The 12,428-nt window shown below is 40.3% G+C and overlaps 3 protein-coding genes across 3 annotated transcripts in view; all 3 read right to left on the bottom strand.

The window, feature by feature from the left end:
* Positions 1–12,428, bottom strand: part of LOC306701784 (protocadherin alpha-C2-like) — a gene marked incomplete at its 5' end in the record, with an annotated part of 179,980 nt that overhangs the window by 160,989 nt on the left and 6,563 nt on the right. The window lies entirely within an intron of this gene.
* LOC306702488 (protocadherin beta-15-like) lies at positions 187–9,201 on the bottom strand (the record flags this gene model as incomplete). Its single annotated transcript, XM_079168124.1, has 4 exons — positions 187–192; positions 343–504; positions 3,697–5,093; positions 8,205–9,201. 4 exons carry the CDS (start codon positions 9,199–9,201, stop codon positions 187–189), a joined length of 2,562 nt encoding a protein of 853 aa, XP_079024250.1.
* Positions 10,049–12,379, bottom strand: LOC306702487 (protocadherin alpha-8-like; the record flags this gene model as incomplete). Its single annotated transcript, XM_079168123.1, has 1 exon — positions 10,049–12,379. The coding sequence occupies one exon, from the start codon at positions 12,377–12,379 to the stop codon at positions 10,049–10,051; it is 2,331 nt and encodes a 776-aa protein (XP_079024249.1).

Genomic DNA, 12,428 nt, shown 5'->3' with positions numbered 1-12,428 from the left:
TCTAAAAAAACGGATTAATCTCTCCTTTTGACAACATAATATTACAACCAAACACTGTACATAGTGTCTATTCACCGGTCATCTCACATGACAATAAACCAACTCTGCAAACACTTAAGACTGGATTTCTCACGATATTGTAAATGTATTTTGTAAGTTGTATTCTTCGCATTTGAAAATGAAATACTACGACTTCATCAAAATAGCGTGACACATAATCAGTGTAAAAATGGATAACCCTTGTTGAAAGCAACACCTTGTGGATACAAAAAGTGTTCACGGTCACGGCCATGTATGTTGTAAAAACACCAGCCTGAGCAATAATATTTCAAGTTGTCTTACCTCAGTCGCACACCTCCTGTCAGGGAGCGCTAGTGTGTTCGCGTGGCTTCCCGGGACTATAGTAGATCCTATACTCATTCTGGGTCCAACTAACATGTAGCGTTTGTCTCCAGATCTGTACTGGATGCTGTGACACAGTGTCCCGTCATAATTAGTCTCTTGTAGATATTTAGAAGTATAGTCTGTGGATTTAGAGCACTGCATTGCAATCAGCACGATGATACTGATGAGAAAAAGTGTTGAAACTGAGCCCAAAGTTATCATCAGGTAAAAAGTCACATTATTATCCTCCTCGTCACTTGTTGCACTTTTAACATCAGCAGCAGCAAAAGCCTCTTTGGGCTCCACAACTTTGACAATCACAGTAGCTGTTGCTGAGAGTGACACGTTCCCATTGTCTTTCACCAGTATGACCAGTTTATGCTCAGCCTCGTCTGTCTCTGTGAATGAGCGAAGTGTTCTGATCCGTCCTGTATAGCGGTCCAAACCAAAGAGACTGTGGTCAGTAACTTCCTGCAGTGAAAACAGTAACCAGCCGTTATATCCTATATCAGCGTCATAGGCTCTGACTTTAGTCACCAAGTGTCCTGCGTTCACATTGCGGGGAATCTCCTCCACACCTTCAGCAGAACCGTTAGAGCTGACTGGATACAGGATGACTGGAGCGTTGTCGTTCTGATCCAGAATGAACACGTTCACGGTGACGTTGCTGCTTAGTGACGGAGTTCCAGAATCTGTGGCAAGAACTTGGAACTGGAAAGTTTTCATTGTTTCAAAGTCAAAACTTTTTAGTGCTGAAATGTGTCCATTGTCAGAGTTTACATTTAGGAAAGACATGATGTCGTTTTGAGTTCCTTCTCTGACAATATGATATGAAATAGCTGCATTTTCACTCAAATCGTCGTCCTTTGCGTTGACAGAGAAAATTGATCTTCCCGGAACATTATTTTCTACAAGATAAAATTCTAAAGGGGCTTGTTGGAAATTTGGACTGTTGTCGTTTACATCTGATATCTGAATACTCAGTGTTTTAACACTAGATAAGGGAGGTTCACCACAATCGGTTGCTTTTATTGTTATTTCATAATGTGACACTTTCTCTCGATCCAAAACTCCCTTTGTGACAACCGAGTACGTGTTCTCCTTATAGGAGGGCTTTAATTCAAAAGGGGCGTCATTCGATATTTGCGAAATAATTTTTCCATTGACACCGGAGTCTTTATCTGTGACGCTAATAAGTGAAATAACTGTTCCAGGCTTTGAGTCTTCGGACACTGTATTTGACAGTGAGGTGACTTCTATTTCCGGTGGATTATCATTGATGTCTTTAATCTTTATAATGACTCTACACTCACCTGCTAGTGGAGGTGTTCCCTTATCTGATGCCTCAACATCAAGTTCATATGCTTCGTTTTCTTCATAGTCCACCACCCCTTTAACGACAATCTCTCCAGTTAATTTGTCCAATTCAAACATATCATAGACTTTACGCCTTACGGTTTTTCCGAGGCTATACTCAACTTCCCCATTAGTGCCCTCATCCAGATCCGTTGCATTCATTCTTAATACTGAAGTACCAAGAGCAACGTTTTCCTGTATTACAATTTGGTAAATCTCCTGACTAAATATTGGACGATTATCATTACTATCAAGTACAATGATAGAAACATTTAGTGTCCCTGATCTTTGGGGTTTACCTCCATCAACTGCTGTAACCAGTAGAGTGTGTTTATTCTTTTGTTCTCTGTCTAACGATTTCTTCAGCACCAAAAATGGTATCTTACCTGCATCACTTTGACGGATATTTACTTCAAAGTGTTCATTTGACGTCAAAGTGTATGTACGAATAGAGTTAATTCCAGCATCAGGATCACGAGCAGTGTGCAGTTGGAATCGCCTTCCTGGTAATGTATGCTCAGCTATTTCAAATATCTGTTCCCTTTCAGGAAAACTAGGAGAGTGATCATTTACATCAGTAATTTCTACAATTACGTAGTGTATTTCCAAAGGAGTTTCAACGAGGATTTTTAGCTCCATCAGGCATGCACCGCTGCCTTGACAGAGCTCCTCTCTGTCAATGTGCTTGTCGACGTACAAAGCACCATTATTCTGGTTTACCTCAAAAATAGCGTCCTTATTTCCAGATACAACACGGAACCGTCGAGCAATCAAAGAAGTGATGTCGAGGCCAAGATCCTTCGCAACATTTCCAACAACAGTTCCCTCTTGTACCTCCTCGGGAACAGAGTACCGTATCTGAGCCAAAGCCTGTTTTCCGAACAGCAGTAGAGCCAAATAAAAAGCCAACCAGGAGCAGTCCTTTGTCGGAGATTTTGAATCGATCCCCATCGTTATCCAACAACACACATACATACGAGAGGTTGTTACTTCAACAAACACATTTATATCCAACTCTCTGAATATCGCACATTTTCAAAAAGCAATGCGTGATTCCATCGGCTCGTGTGCTTGATTCAAAAACCTTCTTAGCTCTGTGCAGTAGAAAACAAAAGCCTTGAAAGGGGAGGGAGAAACCCGTCTATGGTTTACCGATGTAATAGTGACACCCAGAGGTAATTAACAAACTGCACTATTGTAATACAGACAGTTTGAAGTCATGCATCCTTTTAAAAAGACGCCTATTAATTTATAATTTAAATCGTGTTTATTTTGTTCTTTAACGTTACATGTATGTTTGACACAATCATGCGTTTCAGCACCATAGACAGCAACTTCAAGAAGCAGCACAGCCATTCCCTCGAATGATAAAATTAGTTCAGTATTATTACGACTAGGTGCATATTGCTCAAACAACTCACCAGAAACACTGCAACATCTTCAACTGCAACTTATCATTCAGTAGGTTAGAAGTTGGAATATTCTGAGACCCAAATATCAAAAACCCACTTCCTAAATATTCCCAAAAGCAGACTAAGTACACTCTTGGGCTGGTAAACAAGACCATTTTCATTTCAGCACCATGGACAGTGGTCACTATCAAAGTAAAGTTATCATAGTTATGAGTGTGTATGTGCATGACGACTCACAAGAGAGACAGACAGTGAGAGCAGAGATCAAGGTGTAGCTGCTGTAGACGGAGCTATATTGCCAAATAGAGCATTTTACTACATTGACTTGTATTCTAAACTTGTATAACTGTCAATGTGAATTATCACTTTGTATGATAAACAAGACATGAAGATGATAGAAAGCCATACTTTGTTGAACGTTGGTACTGTTATCAGTGGAAAAACGTTTTAGAGACACAATAAGAAGCACACTTTGAGCAATGCACAAACAAATTATTATAAAAATCTTAGTGTATTGCATAAAACACTGTTTTTAAAGTCTTACCTCTCCAGGTGTCCTCCTGTCAGGGAGCATCAGTGTGTTCGCATGGCTGCCCGGGACTATAGTAGATCCTATACTCATTCTGGGTCCAACTAACATGTAGCGTTTGTCTCCAGATCTGTACTGGATGCTGTGACACAGTGTCCCGTCATAATTAGTCTCTTGTAGATATTTAGAAGTATAGTCTGTGGATTTAGAGCACTGCATTGCAATCAGCACGATTATACTGATGAGAAAAAGTGTTGAAACTGAGCCCAAAGTTATCATCAGGTAAAAAGTCACATTATTATCCTCCTCGTCATTTGTTGCACTTTTAACATCAGCAGCAGCAAAAGCCTCTTTGGGCTCCACAACTTTGACAATCACAGTAGCTGTTGCTGAGAGTGACACGTTCCCATTGTCTTTCACCAGTATGACCAGTTTATGCTCAGCCTCGTCTGTCTCTGTGAATGAGCGAAGTGTTCTGATCCGTCCTGTATAGCGGTCCAAACCAAAGAGACTGTGGTCAGTAACTTCCTGCAGTGAGAACAGTAACCAGCCGTTATATCCTATATCAGCGTCATAGGCTCTGACTTTAGTCACCAAGTGTCCTGCGTTCTCATTGCGGGGAATCTCCTCCACACCTTCAGCAGAACCGTTAGAGCTGACTGGATACAGGATGACTGGAGCGTTGTCGTTCTGATCCAGAATGAACACGTTCACTGTGACGTTGCTGCTTAGTGACGGAGTTCCAGAATCTGTGGCAACAACTCGGAACTGGAACGTTTTCAGAGTTTCAAAGTCAAAACTTTTTAGTGCTGAAATGTGTCCATTTTCCGAATTAATATTCAGAAAAGATGCCATATCATTATGACCTCCTTTCCCTCTACTTATACGATAGGACACTGCTGCATTGTCGTTTAAGTCTTTATCTATTGCATTTACAGAAAATATTGATGCGCCAGGAGCATTATTTTCCTTCAAATATAATTCCAAGGGACTCTGCGAGAACTCTGGGACGTTGTCATTCACATCTGATACCTGAATACTCAAAGTTTTGAATGTGGAAAGTGGAGGCTCACCATAATCTGTAGCTGTTATTGAAATGTCATAATGTGACACAGTTTCTCTGTCCAATGTTTCTTTTGTCACTAAAGAGTACATGTTTTCTTTGAACGATGGTTTTAATTCAAATGGTACATTCCCCGTCAGACTGCACATGACTTTGCCATTCAGGCCGGAATCAATGTCTGTAACACTAACAAGAGAGATCACAGTCCCATGTTTTGAATCTTCTGGGACCATGCTAGATATTGATGTCACCTCTATTTCTGGTTCATTGTCATTTACATCTTGGATCTTTATTATAACTCTGCAGTCCGTTGTTGTCGGGGGCTGACCTTTGTCAGAGGCTTGGACGTCTAACTTGAAAACATCAGCTTTCTCATAGTCAATTTGTCCTTTAACTCGAATTTCGCCTGAATTTTTGTCCAGGGTAAATAACTCCAACACCTTGGCATTCATATCACCTCCAAAGGCGTACTCGACATCCCCATTAGCCCCCTCGTCCAGATCAGTTGCTTGGACTTTTATCACAATTGTTTCGAAAGCAACATTTTCTTGTAATATCACAGAATAAACCTCCTTCGAAAATGTTGGTCTGTTATCATTGATATCGAGAACCATTACTGTAAGATTAAGATTAGCTGATTTTACTGGTGTCCCTCCATCCATAGCGGTTAAAATCAAGCAATGGTTGTTTTTCTGCTCTCTGTCCAACGGCCTCTGCAACACTAAGAAGGGAATTTTATCCTCTCCCCTTTCTCGAATTTCAAGATTGAAATGATCGTTTTGACTAAGTTTATAGCGCTGGACTGAATTTATTCCAACGTCTGGATCATGTGCGCCTGGTAATTGAAATCGTGCTCCTGGCAAAGTATTCTCCGTTATTTCTAGAACCTTTTCTTTTTCGACAAACATCGGTGCATGGTCGTTAGCATCCGTTATTTCCACCGTGACATAATGGATCTCAAGTGGATTTTCAACAACGATTTTCAGATCTATTAAACAATCAACATTTCTATCGCACAGCTTTTCTCTATCGAGATTCGTATGAACATACAAAACGCCATTGTTCGGGTTTACCTCAAATAGCGCGTCCTGAGGTCCAGACACAATACGAAAACGCCTGTTTATCAATGTACTGACATCAAGGCCCAAATCCTTGGCAACATTTCCAATAACTGCTCCCAGTTTAACTTCCTCTGGAGTCGAGTATTTTATTTGAGCCGAAATCAGCTCAACAAAGCCAAACAGGAGAGAGAAAAATAAAGGACCCGTCCAAGACGTCATTCTGCCTCTTTGTCCTTTGTTTCCTTTGGTGTAATCATTTGAAATAGCATCCACAAATATATTCCTCTTCAAACACCTCTAGTTCTCCCGAGATTGTATTTCAGAAAACCACGTTCGTGACGGAGAAAGCAAATCAGAAACGAGGGCATTATTTGCGTTCGAGCTGGAATACACAATTTGAAAGGGGCAGAGTCAATTTTGACTGACGCCTTAACAATTCACTAATGTAACACTGACACCCAGTGGACCACCACATGCCTTCGTTTAGTATAAAGGAGAAAGAAAATATAAAACATAGAACATAAACATCCGCAGTGCGAAGTTGAGTCTCACGAAATGCTCCACAGTCAACTACATTTTGAGCTTATTCGCAACAATATCGCTCGGCAGCCAACAGCAAATGAAACAAACAGGTTGCAATAGCCTAGTAGCCCGTTGTCACCAACCACTGAAGTATTTCCATTACTACTCAGGACTATGATAGAGTCTAAGATACACAAGAAACACATTCTGCACCATGGACAAAGCAATAGTCTTCAGTCTTCAAATCATCACGACCAGATTTCAGTAACATGGACAGCAGTACACAACATGTGCTGGACTAAATAGCAATTTTACAATTTTAAGAGAGCGATAACATTCCACATTGTCAGAGTTTACCAAAACCATATGGCAACAATTTAACTCTTTAAAAAGAGTCAAATATTTTTCTTTTAAAAAACTAACCACCATGGCGCATATCCGTTTCGAGAAATTATAAGTCAGCCAATACATTTACTATATAAAAGTGATACATAATATATTATAATCATGCATTGTGCTTACCTCTCCAGGTGTCCTCCTGTCAGGGAGCACCAGTGTGTTCGCGTGGCTGCCCGGGACTATAGTAGATCCTACACTCATTCTGGGTCCAACTAACATGTAGCGTTTGTCTCCAGATCTGTACTGGATGCTGTGACACAGTGTCCCGTCATAATTAGTCTCTTGTAGATATTTAGAAGTATAGTCTGTGGATTTAGAGCACTGCATTGCAATCAGCACGATGATACTGATGAGAAAAAGTGTTGAAACTGAGCCCAAAGTTATCATCAGGTAAAAAGTCACATTATTATCCTCCTCGTCATTTGTTGCACTTTTAACATCAGCAGCAGCAAAAGCCTCTTTGGGCTCCACAACTTTGACAATCACAGTAGCGGTTGCTGAGAGTGACACGTTCCCATTGTCTTTCACCAGTATGACCAGTTTATGCTCAGCCTCGTCTGTCTCTGTGAATGAGCGAAGTGTTCTGATCCGTCCTGTATAGCGGTCCAAACCAAAGAGACTGTGGTCAGTAACTTCCTGCAGTGAGAACAGTAACCAGCCGTTATATCCTATATCAGCGTCATAGGCTCTGACTTTAGTCACCAAGTGTCCTGCGTTCACATTGCGGGGAATCTCCTCCACACCTTCAGCAGAACCGTTAGAGCTGACTGGATACAGGATGACTGGAGCGTTGTCGTTCTGATCCAGAATGAACACGTTCACTGTGACGTTGCTGCTTAGTGACGGAGTTCCAGAATCTGTGGCAACAACTCGGAACTGGAACGTTTTCAGAGTTTCAAAGTCAAAACTTTTTAGAGCTGAAATGTAACCGTTATCAGAATTTATATTTAGGAATGAAGTTACGTCTTGTTGACTCCCCTCTCTCAAAATATTATATGAAATAGCTGCATTTTCATTCAGATCACCATCTGTTGCACTTACAGAGAAAATTGAATTTCCAGCAACGTTATTTTCTTCCAAGTAAAACTGTAATGGATTTAGAAAGAAGTGCGGTCTATTGTCGTTTACATCTGATATATGAATGCTAAGGGTTTTAAATGTTGACAAGGGAGGTTCACCACAATCGGTGGCTTTTATTGTTATTTCATAATGTGACACCTCCTCTCGATCCAAGACATCTTTAGTAACTACTGAATATATGTTCTCTTTATAAGACGGTTTTAATTCAAAAGGCACGTCTGAGGTTATGCTTGAAATAATTTTTCCATTCACACCGGAGTCTTTATCCCTCACACTAATAAGTGAAATTACTGTGCCAGGTTTTAAATCTTCGGACACTGTATTTGACAGTGATGTCACATCTATTTCTGGTGGATTATCATTGACGTCTTTAATCTTTATAATTACTCTACACTCACCTGTCAGTGGAGGCGTTCCTTTATCGGATGCCTCAACGTCAAGTTTATAAACGTCGTTTTCTTCATTGTCCACTACTCCTTTTACTCTAATATCTCCGGTTATTTTGTCTAATTCAAAAATGTCATATACTTTTTTCTTCAGAGTTTTTCCAAGGCTGTATTCAATTTCCCCATTGGTGCCTTCATCGGGATCCGTTGCATTCATTCTAAATACTGAAGTACCGATGGGAACGTTTTCTTGTATTACAATTTGATAAATCTCCTGACTAAACCTTGGACGATTATCATTAATGTCAAGAACAATAATAGAAACATTAAGTGTCCCAGATGTTGGAGGTTTACCTCCATCAACTGCTGTAACCAGTAGAGTGTGTTTTTTCTTTTGTTCTCTATCTAACGATTTCTTCAGCACTAAAAATGGTATTTTGTCCTCATCGCTTTGACGGATGTCTACTTCAAAGTGATCGTTAGACGTCAAAGTATATGTGCGAATAGAGTTAATTCCAGCATCGGGATCACGAGCAGTGTGCAGTTGGAATCGGTTCCCTGGCAATGTATGCTCAGCTATTTCAAATATCTGTTCCATTTCGGGAAAGCTAGGAGAGTGATCATTTACATCTGTAATTTCTATAACTACGTAGTGTATTTCCAAAGGATTTTCGACTATGACTTTCAGCTCCATTAGACATGCACCACCACCGTGACAGAGCTCCTCTCTGTCGATCTTCTTATGCACATACAGCGCCCCATTGTTCTGGTTTACCTCAAAAAATACATCCTTTGCTTCAGAAACAACACGGAACCGTCGGCCAAACAACGAGGTGATGTCAAGGCCAAGATCCTTTGCAACATTTCCAACAACAGTTCCATCTTGTACCTCCTCTGGAATAGAGTACCTGATTTCTGCCGAAGCCCGTATTCCGACAAACAACAGGAGAGCCAAATGAAAAACAAAACAGGAGCAGACCCTTCTTTGAGTTTGTCGTTGGATCCCCATCTTTTTCCAACAACAAATACACAAAAACCCGTTGCTGCAATACGAGTCTATGTCACACTCATCGTGAGTCGCATATTTAATAAATTGCACAACATCGTTCCGTGTGGGGCGAGCTCGATTCAATTCCCTTCTATGCTTCTTTCAACGGGCAAACACAAGCTTTATGAGGGGAGGGACGAAGACTCATATGGTTTCCCAATGTAATACTGACACCCAGAGGTAATTGAGTACAAGGATATATTAAAGATCTATACTATTAACACAAAAAAAATATGCAAGGTTACCCTCTATGCTTTGTATGAACAAAAAAAACTTTGCGGATACAATCGCAACCAGGCATGTTGCCTGTCTTTTTCTTATCGATGGTAGTCCAGCATCAATCTCCTCACATGTCAACAAAAACACCAGCAACTTCAACTTTCCTATTATTTGTATTCTACATAGAATTAACAGTTGTACCTATTTCAAATGTTTGATATGTATCAGCCTACATAGGCCTGACAATTACAAACGAGTGGAAAGTGAAGCATGGACACAACTTTGCTGTATGGCCTTTGTCAACACATTATAGCAGACGAACTATAAGCCTTTTGGAGCTCTGACGTGAATACGTCTCTATTCAGTGAACACCGTCCAGTGAAGATACCATCTGTAATTAAAGTCAGACTAACGTTTAAAGATCCAAATGATAAGCTTCATACTTAAACAGACTTGGTTTAGTTGGTTTTGAGACGTTTGTTTTCTGTACAAGGTCCTTATAAAAGGTGATAAAAAAGAAAATATACAATTAAGCACAACGCAATGACAGAAGGCAGTTCATGTAAACACATTATATATAAGATAGTTTTCAAGCTCTTACCTCTCCAGGTGTCCTCCTATCAGGGAGCATCAGTGTGTTCGCGTGGCTGCCCGGGACTATAGTAGATCCTATACTCATTCTGGGTCCAACTAACATGTAGCGTTTATCTCCAGATCTGTACTGGATGCTGTGACACAGTGTCCCGTCATAATTAGTCTCTTGTAGATATTTAGAAGTATAGTCTGTGGATTTAGAGCACTGCATTGCAATCAACACGATGATACTGATGAGAAAAAGTACAGAAACCGATCCCAGAGTTATGATCAGATAAAATGTCACATTGTCCTCCTCATCAACGTTGGTGGCACTTTTAACATCAGCAGCAAAAGCCTCTTTGGGCTCCACAACTTTGACAATCACAGTAGCTGTTGCTGAGAGTGACACGTTCCCATTGTCTTTCACCAGTATGACCAGTTTATGCTCAGCCTCGTCTGTCTCTGTGAATGAGCGAAGTGTTCTGATCCGTCCTGTATAGCGGTCCAAACCAAAGAGACTGTGGTCAGTAACTTCCTGCAGTGAAAACAGTAACCAGCCGTTATATCCTATATCAGCGTCATAGGCTCTGACTTTAGTCACCAAGTGTCCTGCGTTCACATTGCGGGGAATCTCCTCCACACCTTCAGCAGAGCCGTTAGAGCTGACTGGATACAGGATGACTGGAGCGTTGTCGTTCTGATCCAGAATGAACACGTTCACTGTGACGTTGCTGCTTAGTGACGGAGTTCCAGAATCTGTGGCAACAACTCGGAACTGGAACGTTTTCAGAGTTTCAAAGTCAAAACTTTTTAGAGCCAAAATATCTCCATTTTCAGAGTTGATATTCAGGAATGATGTTATATCATTTTTAGTTGCTCCTCTTACAACATGAAAAGAAATTGCTGCATTGTCATTCACATCTTTGTCCGTTGCGCTGACAGAGAAAAGTGACGCTCCAGCAACGTTATTTTCTATCAGGTAAAACTCTAATGGATTTTGGTCGAAATGTGGACTGTTGTCATTTACATCCGATATCTGAATACTCAATGTTTTAAATGTCGATAAGGGAGGTTCACCACAATCGGTTGCTTTTATTGTTATTTCATAATGTGACACCTCCTCTCGATCCAAAAATCCTTTAGTGACAATTGAATATATGTTCTCCTTATAAGAAGGTTTTAATTCAAAAGGCACGTCTGATATTATGCTTGTTATAATTTTTCCATTGACACCTGAGTCTTTATCCACAGCACTAAGCAGTGAAATGACTGTACCAGGCTTTGAGTCTTCAGACACTATATTTGACAGTGATGTCACATCTATTTCTGGTGGATTATCATTGACGTCTTTAATCTTTATAATTACTCTACACTCACCTGTCAGTGGAGGCGTTCCTTTATCAGATGCCTCAACATCAAGTTTGTAAACATCGTTTTCTTCATAGTCCACTACTCCTTTAACTTTAAGTTCTCCAGTTAATTTATCTAATTCAAAAATGTCATATACTTTTTTCTTCAGAGTTTTTCCAAGGCTGTATTCAATTACGCTGTTGGTGCCTTCATCGGGATCCGTTGCATTCATTTGAAATATTGAAGTTCCGACTGGGACATTTTCGTTTAATGTAATTTGGTAAATTTCCTGACTAAATATTGGACGATTATCATTACTGTCAAGAACAATAATAGAAACATTAAGTGTCCCAGATTTTGGAGGTTTACCTCCATCAACTGCTGTAACCAGTAGCGTGTGTTTACTCTTTTGTTCTCTATCTAACGATTTCTTCAACACTAAAAATGGAATTTTGTCCTCGTCACTTTGACGGATGTCTACTTCAAAATAATCGTTTGCAGTCAAAGTATATGTGCGAATAGAGTTACTTCCAGCATCGGGATCACGAGCGGCGTGCAGTTGGAATCGCCTTCCTGGCAATGTTTGTTCGAATATTTCAAATTTCTGTTCCCTTTCAGGAAAACTAGGAAAGTGATCATTGACATCTGTAATTTCTACAACTACATAGTGCATTTCTAAGGGGTTTTCTACGAGGATTTTTAGTTCCATTATACATGCACCACCACCGTGGCAGAGCTCCTCTCTGTCGATCTTCTTATTCACATACAGAGCCCCATTGTTCTGGTTTACCTCAAAATATGTCTCCTTTGATCCAGAAACAACACGGAATCGTCGGTCAGTTAACGACGTAATTTCAATGCCAAGATCCTTCGCAACATTTCCAACAGCAGTTCCTTCTTTCGCCTCCTCTGGAACAGAGTATCTTATCTGAGCAAAAGCCTGCTTTCCGATAAAAAGTAATAGAGCCATTTGAAACACAAACACATACTCCATTCTTCGACCTTTTCTTTCGGCCCCCATACTACAACTTCGAAAAAACACG

This window comes from Pholis gunnellus (genome assembly GCF_910591455.1).
Source record: "Pholis gunnellus genome assembly, chromosome: 10".
Classification (NCBI taxonomy): domain Eukaryota; kingdom Metazoa; phylum Chordata; class Actinopteri; order Perciformes; family Pholidae; genus Pholis; species Pholis gunnellus.
The sequence above is the reverse complement of the archived record's forward strand: the minus strand, read 5'-3'. Positions and strand labels throughout refer to the sequence as shown.